Source organism: Ornithorhynchus anatinus, chromosome 3 (genome assembly GCF_004115215.2).
Source record: "Ornithorhynchus anatinus isolate Pmale09 chromosome 3, mOrnAna1.pri.v4, whole genome shotgun sequence".
NCBI lineage: Eukaryota > Metazoa > Chordata > Mammalia > Monotremata > Ornithorhynchidae > Ornithorhynchus > Ornithorhynchus anatinus.
This window is the reverse complement of record NC_041730.1, coordinates 29,717,295-29,743,820: the sequence shown is the minus strand read 5'-3', so window position 1 is coordinate 29,743,820 and position 26,526 is coordinate 29,717,295. Positions and strand designations below refer to the sequence as shown.

Below are 26,526 nucleotides of genomic sequence, written 5' to 3'. Positions count from 1 at the left end.
CTGAATAAAGGGGCTGGGACTAACGTGGCAAGATGGACGTATCCATATGGTACGCTTGCTACTTTAAGGCAGTGCCCTTAGGCTGACCTAATGGAAAAAACATTAAATGATACCATGATCTAGGGATCCCTCACCCTGAAGATCTTAAGGTGATTTCCATTCATCACCGACCACCTAAAGTCTAATCATTACTCTTCCCCTTGACTAGAGAAAAGATTACTAACTAAGCTCACAATGCATCGTTGCTACATTCACATAAATGCTTCCGTGAAAACCCCCAGTTGTTAATGACTTCTACTGATGTGCGATACTGACTCCTATGTGGAAGCTAAAGCATAAATTGTACCTTTCAACTTAAACTATCCTCATCTCAGTTATCGAGGTAGGCCAATGGTTCTCCCACTGAGAGACCTAAAGATACGTATAGGATAAAATAAATCAGGATTTGCTATTTTATTTTAATTGGTAGGGTATTTTTTGGGTTTCTTTTTAACAACAGCATTGGAGTTTGGCAGGGGGAAGAGTGCTCACTGAGGCTGACTCTGTTGAATTGTTCTTCATTAGGATGCTGAGGAAAACTTATGTGGCTGTCCACTGGGCCAGGGAAACAAAAGTAAAATGGAAACTGGAGCAGAGCAGCCAATTCTTCTCTCCCTAGACTTTCAAAACTAAATTGTGACCATTACTAGAGAACTCGTTTTCTCGATTTGTCTTGTACAAAGGCGACAGGAAACTTCAGAAGAAAAAGGGGCCAGACTCTTCCCGTAAGGGAGGCCAGAGAGGATTGGCAAGAGAGAGTTCGTCCCCCCCAGCTGAGGAGAAGTCCGGGCTTTCAACATGCTCCTGACCCCACTTGGGCCTGCGTTCAAAGCTGCCCTGTGAGACTGCTCAGAGAGTCTTGCCAGCCCTCCTCTCCAAGACAGAGGAAGGCTTTCTGCCATAGCAAACCTTTCAACAGAAGGAAAAAAAAAAACCCAAAAGCATTCACCTTGTCCTGGGATTCATAGCCCTTTCAAAGTCTGGTTCTTACACAAGTCAGCTGTTTACACGTTTTCCTCCTCCTATAATACAGCTTAGTGGAAACAGCATCAGGCTGGAAATTTGGAGACCCGGATTCTGATCCCAAAGTTACAACCAACTTGCTGGGTGATCTTGGACAACTCACTGAATATTTCTGGGCCTCGATTCTGAGCCTGCAAATTGGAAGCAACATCTACTTCACAGGGGTAGTCAGACCAAGAGTTGGAGCTAGTATTATTTATGCTTCTGACTGTGGGTCTCTGGATAAGTCCCTTACCTTATCTATGCTTATATTTCTACAGCTGGGAAATGGATTTCTTTACAATCCTCACAAAGTTATTGTGAGAAATGACCCTCATCACTGTGAGCTCTTCAGAACTGACAACACACTAAATGTTGCTTTATGCAAATTATCTTTAGTGCTTTCAACCAATCTCAGCTATCACCTAGTGCAATTGTTTATTTGACAATTTCCAGTGATTCTGAGCTGTCTGTAAGCCTCAAAACCATCTGATTTAGTTCTGACAAGTTACATCCAGTGATATTTTCCAATCACTGCTAGACTGTTAAGAGGGACAAAGAGCAGAGTTTCTTTTCCCTTTTTTCCATTTACTGCCCTGCAAAAATGTTCAAGATGACTTTGAAAACAGAAAGGGAAATTTTTATATATAAAAATGTATCCAAACCGAATTTACTTAAAATATTTGTCTTGACACTTTCCAGCTAAGTTATCTGGTGGAAAAAAGTCTCAATAAAACCAAAATTATATAGAAGATATTTTTCTTCCTACTGGAGCCAATTAATACTTGATGTCCACTGGCAAGTATTTCACTTCAATTACAGTGCTTCTCTGCCATTAGAAGAGATTCTCAGCTGAAGACCTGGGCTTCTGACTACACAAATGTAGACTTCACAACTGTGAGCCCAAAGGTAGGGTCAATTTTCCTCGATAAGACTGGTTATGTAAACTTGAGTTGGGATGTCCCTAAGCATCTGTTTGGTGATAACAATAATAATAATAATAATAATAGTGTTTGTTAAGCTCTTACTATGTGCCAAACACTGTTCTAAGAGCTGGGGTGACAGCAACAGCAGAGGAGTGATGTCATGGAGAGTCCAGGAAGCCTGTCACCTTACCACAACAAGACTGGTCACCTTGAGAGCCAGGAGGGATCTTCCCAAGCCCCAAGACTGGATCAGTCAATAAATCAATAATATTTATTGAACTCTTACTGTGTGCAGAGCATTATACTAAATGCTTTGAAAAGAACAATAGAGTTAGTAGATATGATCTCTGTCCTCCAGGAAGTTACAAATCCAGTGGGATTTCCCCCAAGTCTTTCTGCATTTGCTAGTTTCTGTGAACAGTTCCTAGTTCACAATATTTATGTACATATCTGTAATTTATTTTGAGGTCTGTCTCCCCCTCTAGACTGTCAGCTCCCTGTGGGCAGGGAACATGTCTGCCAATTCTGTCATAGCGTACTCTCCCAAGCACTTAATACAGTGCTCTGTATACAGTAAGCATTCAATAAATATGATTGATTGATTGAGGGATGCAGCAGTGTTTTCTGGCACTTTATATTACAGCAGAGTAGACATACCAGAGGTAGAGACCTTTTTAAATGTGAAACACAGTTCTGAAGGGCCTATCCCCAATAGGAAGGTTTACCAGATAGCAGCTGTATACAGTTGAGTGCTGGTTAAAGGGCCAGTGTCCAGGAATTGCTGGATTGAGATTTCAGGATGAAATCTTACATCAGTCCTAGTAAACAGATGCCACCGACTCATATTTGTCCATTAGCAGTTGGGGTGGAGTTTGGTGCCTCTTCAAACTCTAATAAGCATTTTCATATTTAGAAGAGGTGTTGAAGTGTACAGCAGCTGAAAGGTGTCTGTGGTGTTCTGTTGGGTTTTTTTTTTTTTGTAGAAAGGAAGGACCAGTAATTTCACCTTGAAAATTCCTCTGATTAGCCTTTGAAAATATGGCGCTGCCATTGGCCAAACTAGCATGCCCCCCAATTGAATATAAAGTCACTGCTTTTCTTCAAGTCTGTCTGCTTTCCCTGTCCATTGGTCTCCAGTAAAGAAATCCAGAGACATTTCATGAAAAGATTTTAAAACTGATCTTTGGGTGATTTTTTTTTATATTTGTTAAGTGCTTACTCTGTGTCAGGCACAGCCAGGTTAGATACAAGTTAATCAGGTTGGACATAGTCCATGTCCCATGTGGGGCTCACAGTATTTATCCTCATTTAACAGGTGAGGTAACTGAGGCTCAGATAAGTTAAGTGACTTGCCCAAGGTCACAAAGCAGACTGGTGGTGCAGCCAGCATTAGAACCCAGGTTATTCATTCATTCAATCATATTTATTGAGCTCTTATTGTGTGCAGAGCACTGTGCTAAGCACTTGGGAGAGTACAGTAAAACAATGAATAGATTCTCTGTCCACAATAAGATTACAGTCTAAGGGTGGAGGGGGGGGGAGACAGGCATTAATAGAAATAAATTACATATATGTACATAAGTGCTGTGGGGCTGGGAGGGGAGAAGAACAAAGGAAGCAAGTCAGGGTGTTGCAGAAGGGCATGGGAAAAGAGGAAAGGTGGTTTAGGGAAGGCCTCTTGGAGGAGATGTACCATCAATAAGGCTTTGAAGATGGGGAGAGTAATTGATGGAATTACGGAGGGAGAGCAATCCAGGCCAGAGGTAGGATGTGGGCCAGGGGTCAGTGGAGAGATTGAGGCACAGCGAGTAGGTTAGCATTAGAGGAGCAAAGAGTGCAGGCTGGGTTGTAGTTGGAGAGTAGTGAGGTGAAGGAGGAGGGGGTGAGGTGATTGAATGCTTTGAAGCCAATGGTGAGAAGTTTTTGTTTAATGCGGAGGTGGATGGGCAACCACTGGAGTTTTTTGAGCAGTGGGGAAACATGTCCTGAATGTTTTTGTAGAAAAATGATTCGGGCAGCTGAGTGAAATATGGACTGGAGTGGGGAGAGACAGGAGGCTGCGCGATTAACAAGGAGGCTGATGCAGTAATCCAGCAGAGATAGGATGAGTGATTGTATTAACATGAGCAGTTTGGATGGAGAGGAAAGAGTGGATTTCAAACTCTATCCACTAGGCCATGCTGCTTCTCAGCATGATTATGTGCCCAAATAGAGCATACAGTTAAGTTTAAGTGCTCTTCCTCAACTGTCAAATTCTAAGGCTATTAAAATCAAATAAAGTGGCCTTTCCATACCAAAATAACCATCGTGCGGACCCCTGAATGGCCACAGATAACACCTCCCTGGGTTCCTCAAAGAGCTGTCTCCAATTGTATATTGCAGTTCCAAAAAGGCCACCAAATTAGGGAGCACTTTCTGGGAGCCACAGGAGCAGAGTTGGGCACCAATTCAGAATGGGGCTTTTCGGGAACAAGCACCACACATAAGTCATGGCCAACCAACACTCCACACACCACATTCCCCATGTCAGCGGAGGCTGTGATCCACAGTGGCCATATCCAAGCATCATACTCACAGTTCTCACAGTGTTTGCCCGTATAGCCTGCCAGGCAGGCACATCTGTAGGATCCAACTTTGTCTAGGAGGCATGTGCCGTCATGAAAACAGGGGGATGAAGAACAAGCTGCAAGAGAAAAGACAAGTCCATTCCAGAGTAGGTTTCTTTAGTTCTTGAGTGTTTCATCAAGTTCTGTAATTTTTCAAAAAAAGATAGAAAAGATCTTTATTTGCTGGAGTTTTGTGTTGTTTTTTTTTTTAAGAGAAGCAGCATGGCCTAAGGGAAAGAGTGCAAAACGGGGAGTCAGAAAGCCTGGGTTCTAATCCTAGCTCCTCCATTTGCTTGCTCAGTGACCTTGGGCAAATTAATTACTCTCTCTCTGACTCAGTTTCCTCATCACTAAAATGGGGATTATAATGCCTGCTCTTCCTTCCCCTTTGACTGTGAATCTATTGTGGGACAGGGTCAGTGTATGACCTCATTGCTTAAACCCTAGCATAGTACTTGGCAGAGAGTCATCATGATTACATTACTCTCAAGAGGTACTTAGTGAATGTTTCTGATCCTAATGATTATAAGCTTGGGCAGGAACATCTCCACAAGGAAGCATTTGGGAGGAAGAGTATGTGCAGTTTTTAACATGCTCACTTGAGGTAACTGTGAATGCCCTGAGATACTTCTGCAAGCAATTAAAAGACCTTAGCTGCCAAAAAAATCCCATTCACTGTGACAAATACACAGAGTGCAGGTGGTAATGTTTATTGATTGATATTTTTGATCAGATCCACCAATGACCCAGACATTTTCCCGCTTTCTTACAAATGTCTCTGAAGTTCACAAATTAATCTCACAGACGTGTAAACTGATACTCAAAGACCAGACTAGATTTCCTCTAAAGTCATCAGTGAAACTTCAGGAAGAGCAGGATTAGAATGAAGCCCTCCTGCTTGAACTGTGATTATAGCCAACATCTTCTTGGAACACTAAACTGGTCTCTCATTTTCCAGACCTTGGTATTTAGGGTTTCCATGTCATATGATTGGTCACTCATAGCAGGGTAAATGAAATGGAGTTGTCGGCATTTCTTAAAACAGTAATCTTGTCAGTCCTAACAGAATTCAGGACTCAGAACCCTTTTTAAGTTCACCTTGAAGGTGATCTGTCAAGATTTATAAGTTGATTAAATTCCTATTCACTTATGGCAGGGAAAGAAGGAGGGCAGCCACAAACAAGAAGCACTTTCAGTCTGTTAGATCCAACAGAAAATCAGGTGCCAGTGTGCTGTGCCTCCTGTGAACCGCTCGGGAAGTCAGTCAGTTGGTCAGTCAGGCAATCACATTTACTAAGCACGTACTCTGTGCAGAGCCCCATACTAAGAACTTGGGAGAGTATAGTATAGCAATATAACAGACACATTTCCTTTCCACAACAAGATGCTGTCAGTTTGCTCTTTGGGTTTTTCTGTAAAAAGGGCTCTCAAATGACTAAGGCCCAGCAGGTGAAGAACCAGAACCCAATTTGTTTTGTATTTATAAAGTGCTTACTATGTGCCAGGTAATGTACTAAGCACTGGGGCAGATACAAGATAATTGGGCTGGACAGAGTCTCTATCCCACATATATCTCAGACTTAAATCTTAAGAACAGAAATGTGTCCCCATGCATAGGGCTTAACTTTCACTATATTGGATCCCAGTATTTTCTCTTGCAGGTCACTCTGTAAAGGGCAACCCATTCTGCCCCATCCAAATTGGGTAAATGAAAAACAGATTGACACCTTTCAGTGGGAAAAACCTCAATGTGGTTTCCCTCCAAGGCAAGCACTGCCTTTCTTGGTCCCATTTTCCTGACAGTCCTCAGTTTTACCTTTGAAGTGCCAGTCTCAGTGCAAACATTTCCCAGGGTCTGCTTCCAAGCAGTGAGGCGGTGGAAATGAGTACTACATCCCTGAGGGGAATGGAGGGAGAGGGGACAAAATTCAGTGACAAGGTCTTGTGAACTAAATTTGCCAAAATGGTTACCTCAAAAGAGGAACTGGCAAGGAAATGGTCATGTGGAGAGGACCTTAGGGCCTCCCTGGTTAGCCTAGAAGAAGGAGAGGAAAGTCTTTAGCCCAGTATCCTGGGCTACCTTTGTCTTTCTGAGGCCCAGAGCCTTTAAGGAGGCATTTCCATTGCCTGTTCATTAAAAATTGTAGTATTTGTTAAGTACTTACAATACATCAAGCACTGTAGTAAGTGCTGGGGTAGATTCAGGATAATTAGGTCCCATATGGAGCTCACAGTTTAAGTGGAAGAGAGAAGAGAATCCCCATTATGCAGATGAGGGAAATGAGGTCCAGATAAGTTAAGTGACCTGCCCAAGATCATTCTGCAGACGTGGCGAAGCTGGGATTAGAACCCAGGGCCTCTGACTCCCAGGCCAGTACTTTTTCCATTAGGCCACACTGCTTAATTGTGAGCAGCAGTATGGCGTAGTGGATAGAGCACGGGCCTGAGAATCAGAAGGTCATGGGCTCTAATCCCAGCTCCATCACTTATCTGCAGTGTGACCCTGGGCAAGTCACTTCACTTCTTTATGCCTCAGTTACCTCATCTGTAAAATGGGGATTGAGACTGTGAATCCTATGCAAAACCACGGTCCCTGTCCTACATGGGGCTCACAGTCTCAATCCCCATTTTACAGATGAGGTAAAAGCTCAATTTAGACACAGAGCCAGACCAGGAGAGGAAGGAGGATGCAGAGATTGGGGAGTTGTACTAACACATCTGCTATCACCTTCCAGACCAGCCTTGGACAAGTTACCTGATTGATCAACTTGTTCTTATCCTCTGAAAAGTAAGGGAATATGACTAGGTAGCAGTCAGAAACAAGAGACTGACTCCAAAGGAAATACAGTCAAAAGGCCCTATACAGGGTTCATCTAGATTGTCCCCAACCCCCCGTGAAGCCCTCCAAGCAATTAGCTCTAGTCCTGTGCTCTGCTCATCCCTGGAAATGGTGTGGGTTTGAGGAAAAAACAAGCATCAATGTCAATAATAATAATAATTATTATTATGGTATTTGCTAAGCACTTACTCTGTGCCAGGCACTGTACTAAGCATAGGGGTGGATACAAGCAAGTCAGGTTGGGTAGGTTGGTTAGAATCTAGGCTCCTGACTCTCAGTCTTAGGTTATTTCCAAAACTTGAAGTAGCAAGGTCATGTTGGGGTAGCAAGGGGGTGGAGGGAGGAGTGGGTGGCACACAGGAAGCTTTTGAAGCCAGTTATAACACTGCTGGAATGGAGGGATCAGTCAATCCCAGTATAAACCAAATAAAGAAGTTAATTCTGGGGAAGCGTCACATTAACAAACCACACAATTGCATTCTCACTTCTACTTGTGTGGGTTGCTGTTGACAACACAGCATGCACAGTTTTAATGAGTATGAACAATGATAAAGATAGCTGAGAAAGAATTACCCTGATCCAAGGCGATGAAGCCCCATGTGAGTTTTCATTTTCTTTACCTGTAATTTCCTCAAAGATGGCGTGGAAACCGTCAAAGTTCTTGGAGCCATCTGACTGGAAGAGAACATGGAGAGAGTTTCCAGTGCTTCGGATGGGTGCCGGTCTTTCATTGCCACAAAAGCGTTTGATTATCCTGCTGTCTCCGTTGTCTCCATCACGGATCTCCACATAGTCATATTGGCACATATAATCGAACTCCAAGCTCAACATGACAAACCTGTGGGCACAGAGTGGGCAGAAATTAGACTAAAGCAATTAACTAATATAATTTGTTGATCAGTTACTCTGTATACAGTACTGAACTAGGATGCTGGGGAGAGTACCATAGAGTTGGTAGACATGATCTCTGCTCTCAACAAGCTGGCAGTCTATAGTGGGAGAGACAAGCATGAAAAGAAATTACAGGTAGGGGGACTAAAACAGAATTTAAGATAAAGTCATAACTTGTTGTGGGGTGGGAGGTGGAGGATAAAGGAACAAGCAGCAAATACATCTGTCAGTTATCAGAGACAGCCTCAGAACTATGTTCAGATTGGACCTGAAAACCTCATCACCCTCTAATATAATAATAATAAATAATTGTGTTATTTAAGCGCTTATTAGATGCCAGGCACTGTACTAAGCACTGGGGTGGATACAAGCTAATTGGATTGGACACAGTTCCTGTCCCACTTGGGATTCACAGTCTCAATCCCCATTTTACAGATGAGTAACTCAGGCACAGAGCAGTGAAGTGACTTGCCTGAGGTCACAAAGCAGACAACTAGCAGAGCCGGGATTACAACCCTTGACCTTCTGACTCCCAGTCCCGTGCGCTATCCACTACTCAGTGCCACTTCTCATACTCCACGCTGCTTAAGCCAGGGGAATAAAATGGTACAGCTAGGCCCTACTTGGAGGAGAGAGAAGCCCCTTTAGACTGTGACCTCCTCATGAGCAGGGAAGATGTCTATCAAGAGCAGCAGCATGGCACAGTAGATAAGAGTACAGGCCTAGGAGTCAGAAGTTAGAGAAGCAGCGTGGCTCAGTGGAAAGAGCACGGGCTTTGGAGTCAGAGGTCATGGGTTCAAATCTCGGCTCGGCCATTTGTCAGCTGTGTGACTTTGGACAAGTCACTTAACTTCTCGGTGCCTCAGTTACCTCATCTGTAAAATGGGGATGAAGACTGTGAGCCCCACGTGGGACAACCTGATTCCCCTGTGTCTACCCCAGCACTTAGAACAGTGCTCGGCACATAGTAAGCGCTTAACAAATACCACCATTATTAGAAGATCATGGAGTTTAATCCTGGCTCCACCACTTATCTGCTGTTTGACCTTCATCTAGTCACTTAACTTCTCTGTGCCTCAATTACTTTATATGTAAAAATGGGGATTAAGACTGTGAGCCCCAAGGGGGACAACCTGATTACCTTGCATCTTCCCCAGGGCTTAGAACAGCGATTGGCACAAAGTAAGCACTTAAATATCATAATTATTATTATTTTTACTGCACCCTTTGGCTGCCTTTGCCACCATCTCCACCCCCATCTGCCCCCTCCAGAAACCTCCTCGCTTGTCAGCACCTCACCGTCCCCCTCTCCAAAGTCTGCTGGCCATAGGGCAGTGGAGAAGGTGAGGGCTGCTGCCATTCCTGCCAGAAATTAGTTTTACTTTCTGCACTGCCTATGATACCATTTAGCACAATCCAGAATTCTGCCCAGAGGCCCTCCCAGAAGTTTTTCCACAACTGCCCAGGGAATCCAAAAAAGAAGTTTCCAGTTGGTCTACCAAGGGAAAGGCAGGTGAAACGCATCAGGGTTCACAGCAGCCTTTGATTGTTAGGTTTTCTTTTGAAGACAGAAGCATTCAGGCATTTGGGTAGGATTTTAATGGTGACCAGATCTCACTTGCTTAATTTAGTAACAAAATAGATCCTCCAGAGACAAGCAGGGGGAGTGGCTCACAGCCCCTCTATGGGAAAGGCTGAAACTCATCTATAATAATAATAATGTTGGTATTTGTTAAGCACTTACTATGTGCAGAGCACTGTTCTAAGCGCTGGGGTAAACACAGGGGAATCAGGTTGTCCCACGTGGGGCTCACAGTCTTAATCCCCATTTTACAGATGAGGGAACTGAGGCACAGAGAAGTTAAGTGACTTGCCCACAGTCACACAGCTGACAAGTGGCAGAGCTGGGATTCAAACTCATTAGCCCTGACTCCAAAGCCCGTGCTCTTTCCACTGCGCCACGCTGCATCTATAAATGCAAACCACAGTTTAGAAAGCACCATCCTCCTCCCTGGGCTGCAACCAGGAGCCCAGGAGTCCCCTCTTCTTTACAAGCAAAGAAAAATGGAGCTGAAAGCCCAGAGCAGAAGACAAACCTTCTGCATCAGCAAGACCTGAGTTGAACATCTTCTGGAGACCCAGGTGCAGGGAAGACACATTTGTAATCTCTAGGGTTTGGCTTTCCTGACCCAGCAGGACCTGAATCACTGATAAAATGGACATTCTGTCTCATCTTAGCACCACACATGGGTGCATCCAGCAGCTGACACTTGTGCTTTCTAGTTGCAGTGCTACAGAATGCTATGGGGGCTTAGGAGGTAGGAATGTGGCATGGGAGGGTGATAATTTTTAAGACAACTTCAAGCCTGACCTGCCGGCAATTTGGATATCTCTGTAGGGGTAACTGAGAGGAGATCCACTGGCAGAAGATTCTACCCCACCTGAACCATCCTGCAGCAAGTCCAAGCCCAGGGAGTTCAGCTCAGCTGATTCTCCTTCCAGCCTATTGTTAGCATACATCAGGGTTTGAGTTGACTCTTCTACCCTCCATAGGAGGGATCCCTAAGGTTGAGTTTCTCCAACCACCTCATCAATTGGAATCAGAATTAGCTGGAGAGGCTTTTATCTGTGGCCTTTGCCAGCTTGAAAGGGCAGCTCCCATGGAGAAGGGAGAGAAACAGCTCCACCTGATTCCTTGTCAAATCTAGTTCCTTGTTCCCATGAGATGTGGTCCTCTTTGCTGCTCCCAGTGTTCTGCTGATTTCCACCCTGGGCATCGGGAATCCCCAGAAGGCTTAGTAAACAACTGTGGGTTCGGTGGGGTTGCTCACTTAGCAGTAACAATGACCGCTCTCAACTGGAGGGCTTCCATGCCCCAGGGCTTTCTGAGAGTCCCCTTTCCTGCTCAGGTGATCTGCCTTCTCAAATCAAAAACCTGGTTCGGTTTTCAATGCCTGACAAGTCTCCTGTGTGAACCTCCACTGTGCTTTCTCCTCTTGGCCTCTCAAGGTGTTGAAATACCCATCTGCAGCTTTTAACATCTTCCTTTATTATTCCCTGGCAGGGTCAGACTCTTGCCCAGTAGGCTCATAGGCACTACCCAGCTCCCCTCTACTTGGGCCAACCTGACTCTCTGTTAATGCACAAACCAATTTAATGAGACCCCCACTCGCAGGACTCTGGGACAGGCAGATAAGACTAACAAACACTGCCATCAATCACCACAGACCTCCCAGTAATAATGGCTGGAGTTTATCGCTGAGAGATGATGAAGGGTGAACAAGGAATCTTTATCTGGCCATCTAGAGGAATGTCCTTCACTTCCTTTCGAAAGGGGAATTCCATCAACGGATCCAGCTGGGATTTGTTGTCACTACCATCCCCAGGCACATCTTTATTGGTTGTTTGGATCTGATGAGAAACTCAACCATGAGAGAAGGAAACAACTAATCCACTAGACCCCTGGGAATCATGGAGCTGTGTGCTGCTTCCTTCCTTTGGGGGGTGGAGGGGCATCCCAGGGTTTGTGCAATTACTCTCCACACAGTGGGTGCTCAATAAAGGTTGTTGCTGCTGGACTGATAGCCAAGGTGGCAGAGTAAGCTGTAAGTTTTTCAGCTTGCAAACAGAGGGAGCTGGGTAGATGAAAGCTAAGGAATGTGGATCTGAACCTTTGTTTAACCATTAAATCCATAAGAATAACTGCATTTTCTTATGTCTCTAGTTTGCAGTCACATTCTGGTAAAATATAATCTCTCTCTTTCCTTTAGTTTTTCATTTCATGGTATTTGTTAAGCGCTTCTATGTGTCAAGCGCACGTGGTAGGTAAAAGTTAATCAGTTTGGGCACTGCCCCTGTCCCATCATGGAGCTCACATCTAAATAGGAGAGAGAACAAGCAATGAATCCTTTTTACCATTAAGAGAACTGAGGCACTAAGAAGTTAAATGCCTTGCCCAAACAGTTGACAAGTGGTGGAGTCAATATTAGATCCCAGGTTCTCTAATAATGGTATTTATTATATGCTTATGTTATGTGCCAAGATCAGATCATCGGAAACAGTCCCTGCCTCAGGTGTGGCTATACTCTAAAGGGCAAAAGAACAGGTACTGAATCCCCATTTTACAGGTGAGGAAACTGAAGCACAGAGAAGTTAAGTGACTTGCCCAAGGTTATACAGCAGGCATACGGTAGAGCCAGATTACAACAAAGGTGTTCTGAACCCCCAGGCCTGTGATCTTTCCACTAGGCCGTCCTGCTTCTCTCCCACCATTGCTACCGAAACTCAGGGCTTCCTAAAATTGTCTCTGAACTCGTACCTTAGTTGGATGACGAATCCAGGTTTAGCATGAAGAGTCCATTCACAATGAGCATTTAGTGGATAACTCTCCAGCAAAATTTGGCCCTTTGGGGCCCGCAGAACTTGACCACACCCTAAAAAAGCAAAAAAGAAATTAATTCATTCAATAGTATTTATTGAGCACTTACTATGTGCAGAGCACTGTACTAAGCGCTTGGAATGTACAATTCGGCAACAGATAGAGACAATCCCTGCCCAGTGATGGGCTCACAGTCTAAATGGGGGAGACAGACAGCAAAGCAAAACAGAACAAAACAAAAACAAGAAATCATCAAGATAAATAGAATCAAGAGGCTGTACACCTCATTAACAAAATAAATAGGGTAATAAATAATTTATACAAATGAGCACAGTGCTTGGGGGGTGGGGGGTGACAGGAGAGGAGCAGAGGGAAAGGGAGGGATCAGTCTGGGAAGGCATCTTGGAGGAGTGAGCTCTCAGTAGGGCTTTGAAGAAGGGAAGAGAGTTTGGCAGACATAAGGAGGGAGGGCATTTCAGGACAGTGGTAGGACGTGAGCCAGAGGTCGATGGCCGGATAGGTGTGAATGAGGGACAGTGAGGAGGTGAGCGGCAGAGGAGCGGAGTTTACGGAGTGGGCAGTAGAAACAGAGAGGGAGGTGAGGTAGAAAGGGGCAAGGTGATGAAGAGCTTTGAAGCCAAGAGTGAGAAGTTTTTGTTTCATACAAAGGTTGAAAGGCAACCACTGGAGGTTTTGAGGAGGGGAGTGACATGCCTAAAGCGTTTCTGTAGGAAGATGATCCGGGCAGCAGAAAGAAGAATAGACTGGAGTGCAGAAAGACAGGAATGGTACAACCTGAGATGATTGAAGGCAGAGCTTGAGGATAATGGTCGGGAAAGAAGAGGACAGGTAGGACCTCCTAAACGTTGGGGAGGAATGAGCTGAACTATAACAGGAGAGAATGTTGGGCCATATACCAGACAGTAACCAACAGTATTTGTTGACCACCTACCGTGAACTAAGCACAACTAAATATGGGACACAGTCCCTGACCTCAAGGACCTTACAATCTAACTTGCAATATGCAATCCTCTACATTTTGATGTGTTATATTTCAAAAGCAGAATTCCAATGAAAAATTCTCAAACCTCTTCCTTCCTCGTATTTCCTCTCCATAAAGCAACTAACAAGTTGGCTGTGGTACTCCTAGGGAATTGAATACTCTCATCTGGCTGGATAAAATACCTTTTCAATATTTCAAGCCAAAACCTTCTTTTACCCTTATCCCAGTCTCCTCACACCTTTCCTTTTCTTATTGCCTTCAGTCACTATTGTCAGGCTGCTGTTTAGTCCAGCGGAAAGAGCACTGTTCTGGGAATGAGAAGACCTGGGCTGTAGTCTTGGTTATGCCTGTGATTGGCAAAAGTAGGTGAAAACTGAACACTTTACAATGTCCTGCACCCCTACAATGTCCTGCACCCGCCTACTCCTGCTTTCGTACTCCACACCCCAATGAGAACAGAACTGGCAAGGATGAGAATGTAGGAGTGGCACTGTGCAAGCCACTAGCACTGGAATGGATTCCTTCATGTAAGTTCTCAGTCCTGAAATCTCAGGCCCAAGATTCACCTGTTGTTCTGGGGAGGAGACTCCATCATCACTACTGGGTGTTTTAAGAATCAATCAGTTGTATTAATTGAGCATTTACTGTGTGCAGAGCACTGTAAGAAGTGCTTGGAAGAGTACAGTATAACAAAGTTGGTTGACATTTTACCTGACCACAAGGAGTTTACAGTCTAGAAGGGGAAGCATGGAGTTGAATACAAGCTAAACAGTGCAAACATAGACTTTGTTTCACATGAGGTTCAAAATAAACCAACAAGTTATCCACCGGTTTCAATTTCGTGGGGGGTTTGTCCTAGCATTTTTGACAGGAATCTTTTTCCTTCACTAGTCCATAAACTCTTTATGGGTTCAGATTGTGTCTACCAGCTCTACTGCACTGTACTCTCCCAAGTGCTTAGTACAGTGCTCAATAAATACCTTTGATTGATTTACTTTCAAAGAGAGTACTTTAGAGAAGCAGCGTGGCTCAGTGGAAAGAGTACAGGCTGGGGACTCAGAGGTCATGGGTTCAAATCCCAGCTCCGCCGCTTGTCAGCTGTGTGACTTTGGGCAAGTTACTTAACTTCTCTGTGCCTCAGTTCCCTCAACTGTAAAATGGGGTTGAAAATTGTGAGCCCCACATGGGACAACCTAATGACCTTGTATCCTCCCCAGCGCTTAGAACAGTGCTTTGCACATAGTTATGTGGCATAACACAAAGGCCACGATTATTATTCATTCATTCAATAGTATTTATTGAGCACTTACTATGTGCAGAGCACTGTACTAAGCGCTTGGAATGAACAAGTCTGCAACAGATAGAGACCGTCCCTGCCATTTGACGGGCTTACAGTCTAATCGGGAGAGACAGGCAGACAAGAACAATGGCAATAAATAGAGTCAAGGGGAAGAACATCTTGTAAAAACAATGGCAACTAAATAGAATCAAGGCAATGTACATTTCATTAACAAAATAAATAGGGTAATGAAAATATATACAGTTGAGCAGACGAGTACAGTACTTAGGGGATGGGAAGGGAGAGGGGGAGGAGCAGAGGGAAATGGGGGGAAAAGAGGGTTTAGCTGCGGAGAGGTGAAGGGGGGAGGTAGAGGGAGTAGAGGGAGAAGGGGAGCTCAGTCTAAAGGAGTAGTCTAAGAACACTCAAGATAACTGCATTAGCTGCTTGTGACAGGCTTCAACCAATTGTATTTATTGAGCACTTACTGTGTGCCAAGCACTTCCTACAGAGCTTGGGAGACATTCCCTGTCCACAGTGAGTTCATAGACTGAAGGACTGCCATGGAGAGGGGAGATAGTCTTCATCTCGTCTTATGCCATCGAGTTGTGTCTGACCCATAGTGACACCATAGACACATCTCTCCCAGAACACCCCACCTCCATCTGCAATCATTTTACAGTCATCTAATACATGTTACCAGGTTATGCTGTTGGCTGTGTGAAGCAGCATAGCTTGGTGGATAGAGCACAGGTCTGGGAATCAGAAGAACCTGGGCTTTAATAATAATGTTGGTATTTGTTAAGCTCTATGTGCAGAGCACTGTTCTAAGCACTGGGCACTGTTCTAAGCACTGGATCCCAGCTCTGCCACTTGTCTGCTGTGTGACCTTGAGTAAATCCCAATTGAACAGATCAGTTCCCTCATATGTAAAATGAGGATTTAGACTGTGAGCCCCATACGGGACAGGGATTATGCCCAACCCAATTATCTTGTATCTACCCCAATGTTTACTACAGTGCCTGGCGCATAGTAGGTGCTTAACAAATACCATAAAAAAGAAACCATTTGCCTTTAAGCAATAAGTTGTGAGGCTGTGAATGGAACTTTGGGTCAAAGAATTCTCCATTTAAAAGCTTATATTGCATCTATCTTGGTAATACAACTTTGAATAAAAAGGAAATAGGCTTAAACACCATATAACACCCCCAAGACCTTTATGCCTTTCACTAACTCTTCCCCATCACTCTCAGATCAGCCAAAAAAATTGGGTTTCATAGTTTCACTTTCCATCTCAAGCACTCATTTGCTACAGGATAGAAGAATTTATCATTGAGAAAAGGGAGACACACTTAAGTTTTTTTATTCATATTCATTTCAATTCCTGCACAGTTCATGTGCCATCTCACTCCCTCAGAACACCACATTTGGAAAACAAAATGGAGGGAGGAACAAGAAAAATCAACCCCAGGAGGGAAGCGGAGCAAGCTCTTGGAGCCTCTTATATGGCTGGCAGCTTCACAAAGGCCAAGGCAGTGAAACCAAGCTGAAAGTGCAAAGCAGGGACCAAGACCTAGTTTGTCAATGCTCCTCCGGTTGTGATCCTGCTTCCTGTTAGTTCTTTGATCAGGAAGCCTTAATTAGCCTGCAGTCTCTCTGCCTTCCAGGTCCAAGGGGAAAAAATCCCATTCACTGCTCCTCTGACAGGTCCAAACCAAGCTTTAATCAGCTCTAGGTCCATTTTCTGCAGATTCTGGTGGCCTCTGTGTCTCTTCCTGGCCCTGGTCAGCTATTCCTGTGAAACCCTAGCCTGTTAATTACCACCACCCCTATGGCTCTCGTTAGGATGCAGCAGAGATTCAACATCCACCAGCTGCTCCCTCCCACTCAAAAAGGGATGAAAATCCCAGCCCTGTGATTGGTGGCGGCCTCCACACTCCGAGAGACAAAGGAGCTGTTTCTTGGAAATGCTCTGGCTGACTAAGTAGGGGGAGGAGACACAGGAGGGAAGCATTGGATCCTCTCAAAGAGGGTTTCCTGTCCTTTAGTTTCCTTCCACTTCCTTGGAAGAAGGTGGTGGGGAAAAGTATAGGGTTTGGAGGCTTAGTGCCGGGGTGTACTAATGGCACCTTTCTAGTCAGGGCAGAGTAATGAAAAACACCTGCATGCCCAGCCAAGGAAGGAGTAGTAGCCAAACCAGGAGGTGGTCTTACTCCTACAGGAAACTCTTGGGTAAATGGCTCCAAAGAACATGCTCAGATTTGCTAAAGATCAACCGCAGCAGAAAGCCTGGGGAAGCATTGGTCAGCATCCTTTGCTCTCATAGCTTCAGTTCATGTCCTAAGTATAACTGCAGGCCTATACCAAGGCCAAAATATCCTAGGGGTCAAAAGGAAACTAGGTCTCATCAGTGAATCAGAGCGAGAGAGACCAGAAGGGGTTCCTAGCTTGACTTTCACCCCACATACATAAGCAGGCAGTTCTTGCTTCTCTCTTCCTTTTCCCTTTAGTCAGAGGAGAAAAGGTGGTTAATAATTTTAGACAATCTTCCTGTGCCTTTGCTCTCTATCTGCAAAACTTCCAAGACAAAAATGCATTCAGATGGTCTGAGTTACCTCTGAGGAAGGCTGAAGACAGCCCCAGTATTGGATCTTGTCTGGCTCTGAGGACTTCTTTCCAGAACAAATGGGGGCCTGACCTGGTCCCAGAAAGCCCAGTCACTGTACAAGAAGTGTCTCATCATTGTGCCTGGGGAAACTGGGATAGAGTTCTCCCCAGAAAGAAGAATTTTAAAAAGCAATGCTGGAAATATCACAGGTCCCAGTCCCAAAGGATCACCTGTTATTAGCAGTGGGTTCTCCAGACAGATGGCTGGTTGGACTGTGGTCCAACTGGAGTGACAGCCTTGTCCAACTAACAGCCTCCTTTAAGATCTAAGCTTAGCTAGTAGAGACATAAGTTATCTTGCCTCAGTTAGCCCAATCCATCCTGGGACAAGTTCCCTGACTCAAGTCCCACGACTGGGAGCCTATATCCAGTCCAATGCTCATTCAAATTTTGGAAACTATCTCAGCCTGCCCTGACTTCCCTAGGAAAGCAAGGTTACTCATTCACAGTGCACCAAATGCCCTTGGACTTCCACACAAGTGTGAACTCTCTCCTGTGCACATCAATGAGATGATACCACAACCCCCAGGCTTTCTGGGGATGCAGTTCTTTGATGTCCAGGGGGATTTGGCATGAGCAAGTGGAAGAAAACAGGTGAGACCAAGCTATCCCAGCCCAAGCTTGACCAGTTTTTCTATGGTCCAGACCCAGCCCATGCAGGACTCTACAGTAGCCTTCATGGACAATAATAATCATCATATTTGTTCAGTGCTTATTACATGCTAAGCACTGGGGTAGATACATTACAATTGGCTCACACACTACATCTGTACTACCTGGGGCTCACAGTGTAAGGAGGTGGGGAGAACCATGAAGAAACAGGCCTAGAGGAAGTAAATTGACTTGCCCAGGGTCACACAGCAGGTAAGTGGCAGAACCAAGATTGTAACCCAGATATCCTGACTCCCAGTCCTATGCTCTTACCTCTAGGCCATGCTTCAAGTCTCCAGTTTGCAATATCTAGTGTGTAGTGGTTAAAGTAGACTCCTGCTTCCACTCTACTATTTTCTCTAAATCCTTATCTGCATCTCAGAACAAGTTTCTCCACCTGTCTCTGCCCATGCCCTCACCAAGAGGTTAAAGACAGTGCTACTGAACTGACCTCTCTCAGTGGAATGATGAGAATCAGAGCGTATAACTAATTATGAGAAGTCCTTTGTGCATACAAGAATATTCCAAAAATGCTAAATAATAACTCGAGCATCAAAGGCCTTCATGGATACAATGCTAATTACCATTCAGTGTTTGTACTGGAAAGAATTCCTCCTGCCTTTAAGTTTTCAATATCTCCCACGCCCTAGGGAAATTTGCTTTTTTGGTCTTGTCATGTTCCATTCTGATTTACTTCACAGATAGCAAGCAAAGAGTCAACTTCATCCAGTACCTGCATGGATGGATGGCTTTCTTTCTGAGACATCAGAGAGTGCCACAGACATCTCAAATGGGAAAGACCTAGGCTACTCTATCAAGCCTAGTGGGGGCCAGTGTGAGACAGTCTTTTCAGCAACTCAGGTCATTGTGCTTCCCTAAGGGAGACTGATCCCCAGGCCAGCAGCTCTAGACATTACAAGCAGCATGGACTAGGGGCTAAAACATGGGCCTGGGGGGCAGAAGGACCTGGGTTCTAATCCTGTCTCTGCCACTTGTCTGTTGTGTCACCTTGGGCTAGTCACACTTATTTGTGCCTCAGTTACCTCATCTGTAAAATGGGGATTAACACTGAGCCCTATATGGGACAGGGACTCTGTCCAGCCTGATTGTACCTACTCCAGCAATTAGTACAGTTCCTGGCACCTAGTAAGCACTTAACACATACCTTAAAAAAAGGAAATGCTCCTGACTCTCCATCTCTAATTTGCTTTGGCTCTAGTCAACCCTAGCATTCCTGGTTCTAAACCCCTGGGATCAGCCTCAACAAATCCTCTGGCTTCTGGATGTTCTTATCCTACAAATATGTGTAGGCATTGGTTAAGCTCACCATTTCCACTTTCTTAGTCATCTTTTGGAACAAGACATATTTAGGTCTTGTAATCTCACCTCATAAATCAGGCTCCTCCTACTCTGTGTGTCTCTTCAACTCATCATTGTTCCTTAGAAAGTACCAAGTTGAGAAGTCAATACAAGGCTAGAGGCCCTTGATCCCTTACTCTGTTTTTTCAGTCTCCTCCTCTCCCTACCCTTGCCAGTTTTGCACTTCCAGAGGGCAGTTATGGGGCAAAGTCAAAGGATAGTTCTTATTTTGTGGAGGATTTCCATAGTATTAATAGTGTCCCTGCCTGGGCCCTTCTTTCCCTCCTGCCCACACATTGACCACCTAGTACAATATTCTTCAAGAGGCTGCCTTGGTCTTAATTTCATCCCAATATTTTGGGTTAATAACATAAGTTTCCTGGTAGCCACTTCCCTGCCATCCTTGTGATGGTGTACTTTGGGCCTAGAAAGGGGATTTTTAAAGGAAAATAAAGCAATCACCTTTCTCTCAATGAGTCTAAACTAGGGGAAAAGGAACCGAAAGCTGGGGAAGTAAGTTGAAATGCTAAAGATTCTCAAGTAAGAAAACTCTGACCTTATTGTTCTTCCGGTAGACAGTAATGGGGTATTCCTTCTTGGGTCTCTCCTTTCACCATCACTTTTCAGCTCAAGTGATACCAGGAGAAATATCACTGCTTTAGCTGAAAACATTTGCCAGTCCTTCCATGGTAACACAGGAGGCAATCAAGCTCTCCTTTGTGAAAGGATTGCTCAGGGCACCATCTGGTGGGTAGGTGGGTCCACTACACATACATACCCTTCAGATTGGACTTCGAAATATTCTGAAATATTTCTGAAATATTCACAGCACAAATCTGGAATTTAGAAAGGAGCAAGGAAGCAGGAATGTAACCTCCCCTACACACACACGGAGGGGAAGGGGGAGAGAGAGAGAGAGAGAGAAGAGAGGCGAGAGAGATAGATGAGGAAAGGGGGAGAAGGAGCGAGAGGAGGAGAGGGGGAGAGGGAGAGAGGGGAAAGAGAAAGGAGAGAGAAAAGGGAGACAGAGAGAGAGAGAGAGAGAGACTCATACTGATTTTAACTTCTACCCTAAGGAATTTGTTAGCACATATCATTTATGTAAATCTCTCCTCTATGGGATAGATTTTCATTCCTCAGCTTGGCAATTGGAAAACAAAGCTTAGAATAATGCCTTTCTACCTGTGCAAAACAGACTCCGGAACCATAAGGGTACTGTATGCTACCCTTGAAATATTATTCACCATAAGTTGCCTTTATGTTATATTACCAAACTCAGAATAGTTTATGGAGATCTTTTCCTTTGATAAAGTGATGGGATGGGTACCTATGAGGTAGGGGTTCAAAGCAAGAACCCACAACTCAAAGGAGGTTGTCCTCTAAAAACACTCCATCCTTGATTTTTTTTGTTTGTTCCACTTCTGCATCAGACAAAAACTCCTCACCAGTGGCTTTAAAGCAGTTAATCACCTTGCCCCCTAACGCATCTCACTGCTTTCCTACTGCAACCCTGCCCATACACATTGTTCCTCTAATTCTAACCTTCTCACTGTACCTCGATCTTGTCTATCTCATCACCGACCTCTCACTCACTTCCTACCTCAGGCCTGGAACAGCCTCCCTCCTCATATCAGACAGATAATTACTCTTCCCCACTTCAAAGCCTAATTGAAGGCACATCACCTCTAAGAAGCCTTCCCTGATTAAACCCTCCTCTCTTCTCACTCCCTTCTGCACTGCCCTGACTTGCACCCTTCATTCATCCTCCCATCCCCACAGCATATATGTATATATCTGTAATTTATTTATGTATACTAATGTCTGTCTCCCCTTCTAGATTGTGAGTTCACTGTGAGCAGGGAATGTGTCTATTATATTGTACTCTCCCAAGTGCTTAGTACAATGCTTTGCACACAGTAAGCACTCAAATATGATTGAATTAATTTTAAGGTATTTGTTAAGCACTTACTATGTACCAGACACTACACTAAGCACTGGAGTAGATATAAGCTAATCATGTTGGACACAGTTCACATCCCCCAAAGAGCTCAGTCTTAATCTCCATTTTACAGAGGACATACCTGAGGAACAGAGAAGTTAAGTGACTTGCTCCAGGTCCCACAGCAGACAGGAGGCAGAGCCAGGATTAGAAGCCGGTTATTTTAACTCCCAGGCTTGTGTCTTACCACTAAACCATGCTGCTGCTGGTAGCATAATCCTGTGGGCCTGCAAAGGTCCCAGAGAAATTCACTTAATTCTACCACTTTCCTATATGCTAAGCAGCCCAGATACAGCTGCAGCCTTGGGCTATCAAGTGAGCCCGCTAGAGCCTGATGCCAAAAGCAGAACATCAGTGTTCAAGACTTTCTTTCTATGAAGAGTGGAAGGCTGATCCAGTGCTAAAAGAATCTCATGTGGTTGCTGGATGAACCAAATGTAGTTTTTCAGGTCATAAGCCTTCCAATCTTCCTGTCTTCTTTTCAGAACACTAATCGATAGCAGTAGAGATGTAGTTCAGTTCAAGCATCTGTGGTTAAGGCACAATACAATCAGAAGGGAGAAATAGTTGTTAGGCTTCTAGTGATACCAGCTGTTCATTAAATACCAGCCACACACTTGGCCTTTTAAAAAACAGCTTTGGTTAGTAATCAGGAGGCTTTAACTGTGAAAATTGCTTAAATCCAGTTAGAACAATATAGACCCTGCAGCACTTGAGGCCAGTGTGTTTTTAGAGTCTATAATAAATTGTTTCACCTGAGTCATCAAAAAATTATTTCACATCCTTCTAAAAAGTATTCTACTGACAGGTCAGGGATTTCCAACTGGATTCAGAGTTGACCACAGAGTTGACATTTTTCAAGGTCTAGGAACAACAGCTCAGGGTAAAAGGCTTGCTGCTGTGATTTGTGATTAAAGGATAGACCATTCCTATAGGTGAAAATGAGGAAGATACTACACACTGCTAATTCACTTCTGTGATTGTCTTAGTGTTTGCAGCTGCAGAATGGAAGTAGGCTACGCTTGGAGAATTCTTATGGAAATTAGAGTACCGGCCTGGGAGTCAGAAGGACCTGAGTTCTAATCCCAGGTCTACCACTTTTCTGCCGTGTGACCTTGAGCAAGTCACTCCACTTCTCTGTGCCTCATTTATGTCATCTCTACAATGGATCTTAAGACTATGAGCCCCATGAAGGACCTGTGTTCAATCTAATTAGCTTGGATCTACCCCAGTGCTTAGAACAACACCTGGCACATAGTAAGTGCTTAACAAATACCATTAAACAAACTGACTCTTTAAAGAGAATTGAGCATTTGGGGATGAAAGCTAGAAGTTCTAGAAGGTTTAGGCAGACTTAACATAGATAGAAGGAAATGATCCCGAGAAAAAGATCAACAAACATTCCAACCGGGAATTCCCCATAGTCCCCAGGCTTCTTTTCCCTTTTTACCTAAATCCTACCCCATTATTTCCCTTCCCTGTCCCACTTCATACACAGTCAGATGGGACTAATCAGGACCTTCAATAGAACTTGAAGGTTGTGATAATGTAAATATTAAGACACTCTGCTCCTCATCCCCTCCCCATTGTCCCTACTTTCTCCCTCTGTTCTAATCCCTTCCCCTCCCCTCAGCACTTGTATATATCTGTACATATTTATTGCTGTATTTATTTTATTAATAGTGTATTTATCTATGGTTCTATTTATCTATTTTGATGGTAGTGGTGCCTGTCTACTTGTTTTGTTGTCTATCTCCCCCTTCTAGACTGTGAGTCCACTGTTGGGTAGGGATTGTCTCTGTTGCCAAATTGTACTTTCCAAGAGTTTAGTACAGTGCTCTGCACATAGTAAGTGCTCAATAAATGCGATTGAATGAATGTTCTTATATAAGACCTCAACCACAGACAAGTTTAAGTCCTCAGTCAAATGCACCATCTTCAAGGAAGATGTCAGAGTTAGGCAGAAACGTAGCAAGAATCTGAGTCAAAGCAAAATGGATATGGTCCACAAAGCATAAAGCAGGATGTTTTGGGGATTTTGAAATCCTGCTGCCTCTTTGGTGCCTTGGATTAGAAAGTCTGATTCCAGAAAAACTCCTGAAGCTTCATGGAAGACAACAGTGATCATTTCTAAGAAGGGTTAAGTGGACATTCAGATCTTTGGCCTGAAACTCTGAGGCCAGTCTTGATCCTTTTTAGCCCTGGCCCACTGCCACCTGGGATCAAGCTTTCTTCATTAATCTGAACAGGAAAAAAAAATCCCTGCTGCTGACTCTCTCCTGAGCCATTTCATATAGACAATCCATCACCCCACCCTTGGATCCTACTGACCTCTGGCCCTTTCCACCCCATTTGATGCAACTCATTGGCTTCCCTCACCTCCAGTTGCTGTCAGCCAAAGCCTTAAACATGAACAATACTCTGTCCTTGGAAACTGGGAAGATGGTTTATGGGGGCAAAACTGCTAAAGCGACAGGACTACCCTGATGACTTCAGATTAAAATAGCAAGTAAGCAAGTAGGGTTAGGAAGATATTTCATTTGAAGAATACTGAATTTGGTGCTCTCAGAATCACACAACTCAAAGACCTGTTCTCATTTACGTAATCTCATGAAACTCAGTGAGGCTGAAAGGGCCCAGTTATTACTGTACCCACTTTAGATGGAGGAACCAAGTCTAAAAGGAGGAAAATGATCCCCCAAGAGCAAAGCAAGAAACCCAAGAAGAAATCTAAGACCATTTTTAAGCCCATTCTTCTCACCCAGGTTACAGAACCAATTTTAGGTAGCTCTCGGCAGCAACCTCCAACTAGGCCACTCCCACCAATCAATGGTATTTGAGCTCTTACTATGTGCAGCACTGCACTAAGAGCTGGGGAGAATGCAATACAACAGAGTTAATAGACACATTCCCTGCCCACAAGGAGCTTACAATCTAAAGGACAGTTTACTCTCCAAAACAGTAATAACTTCAATCTGCTATTCTACCCCTGATCTATTAAATATTTTCCACCCTGAAATGTCTGCTTCACCTAGCACTGCAACACAACCATGCTGGGAACAGCTGGCAGTCACCCCACCTCACCCCATGCCAGTTAGAAAGAAATGGCAGTTTTCTATGGACACTGTAAGGTGACCTGGTCTTCTTACCTACCATTCAAGCAACTCAAATGCCCAGAACCAACAGACGGGATTTGGTTTTGTAATAGTCTCACCTTGAAAGCCCTCCAGCTATAAGCTGCACAGAACTCAGGTCACTGCCCTCCAAGGCCCAGGTCAGTCTTGTCAGAATTTATAGCAATGGAACCAGAGGTATGGGCATTGGGTAAGGTACTTAACTTCTCAGATCCTCAATTGCTTCATCTGTAAAATGAAGATTAAATCCTGCCCACCGACTACTTAGACTGTGAGCCCCATACGGGACAGTGACTGTGTCCCACCTGAATATCTTGTATCTACCCCAGAGCTTACTACAGTGCTTGGTGAATAGTAAGTACTTAAATTAACTATTATTAGGAGCTACTTACTCATGCAGTCTCCTCCATACCAGCCCCCATGGCACTCTGAGCAGTAGATCCCCTTCACATAGAAGTTGTCCAGAGCCCCTCCCCAAGAGCCATTGCGGCAGCTCTTGCAGTTCTCGAAAATGGTGCATCCTGAAATATTTCCAAAAGAAGTTTTGTTAGGTCAAACTCCAAACACATTTTGATCAATGGTTCTCAGTCAAGGAATCCCATCAGTTCTGGGGACCTTGACACAATGAAGGTGGCTGAGCAGGAAAGTTCATAAATCCAACTCATCCAAGGAAAATGCTTGGTGGTGTCTCTGGGGGCGAGTCCAAGGGCTGCAAGTAGAGAGTAGTGGAGCAAATTAAAGCTATGTATGGCATCGACAAGCTCACTATCTGCAAATCAACCCAGCCTGATTAACTTGGATCAAAAAATATTAAGCCAATTCTGGACTGACTTCAAAACTCCACACTAAATCATGCAGATTTGTCTCAGCCCAGAAGAAACAAGAGACATAACAGTAGGGTGAAGTGTGGAATGAAATCTGCAGTCCTTTATATATACTATCACAATACATCAATCAATGGTATTTAGTAAGGACTCACAGTGTACAGAGTACTGTGCTAAGCATTTGGGAAAGTACAACAGAGTTGGCTTACACAATCCCTGCCCATTAGAAGCATAATGTCTAGAAGAACCTGTCCTCTGCATTAGTTTAACACCATGGTGGCTCAGGTAAGCAGAAAAGGTTAAGATGAATTGGAGGGAGGGAAAAAGGAAGGGATGTTTGTAGGCATTTTGAAAGCTACAAACTGCTCAGGGTTGAGGGAGTGGTCATTGTATGTGGGGACAAAAGATCTGCTGGCAGTTGACTATGTTAGTCCTGCATGAATCAAAATCTTAGGAGCCAGTGGTCAACAGGCATTGGAAAATGAAGTCAGGCCTACACAAACCCATAACTGACTTAAGGCAGCTACAGTGAGGCAGGACTGGGACTATTTTAGCTGTCCCTGCTCAGGTGAACAAAGACACTCAATGAAAGACCAGACTGCACACTCAACCACTCCTCCTGCCAAAAAGTCAGGATCTTGCCACTCTTGCCTAAGAACGAAACAATGAAATGTACACTTCCACCCTGTTGTTCCCCTTCCCACAGGTGGACCTGTGGGGGCTCTATTCAAGGGGTGTTAGAATTGACACTGGGTTGCAGGTTAGGATATTTCATCCCTTCTATAACTCACGAATGTATTAGAGTAGCTACCATCTTACCTTTCCTCCAGCCCTTGGAAGAGCAACTGCACAAATATAGCCAGGGTAGGTGTGATTCTTTGCTGGTGGAAGGTTACAAAGTGGTGCAGCTCAAACATGGCCTGGTCCTA

General features: G+C 44.3%; 1 protein-coding gene across 3 annotated transcripts in view; it reads right to left on the bottom strand.

The window, feature by feature from the left end:
• PAMR1 (peptidase domain containing associated with muscle regeneration 1) overlaps positions 1-26,526 on the bottom strand; it is a 70,702-nt gene that overhangs the window by 24,408 nt on the left and 19,768 nt on the right. For all 3 annotated transcript variants that reach the window (XM_029061623.2, XM_029061621.2, XM_029061624.2), the window contains exons 3-6: positions 25,166-25,294; positions 12,622-12,736; positions 8,033-8,250; positions 4,543-4,650 (exon numbers count right to left, since the gene is read on the bottom strand). In XM_029061623.2, coding sequence (XP_028917456.1) covers positions 4,543-4,650; positions 8,033-8,250; positions 12,622-12,736; positions 25,166-25,294 — 570 coding nt within the window. The remainder of the gene's footprint in view (positions 1-4,542; positions 4,651-8,032; positions 8,251-12,621; positions 12,737-25,165; positions 25,295-26,526) is intronic.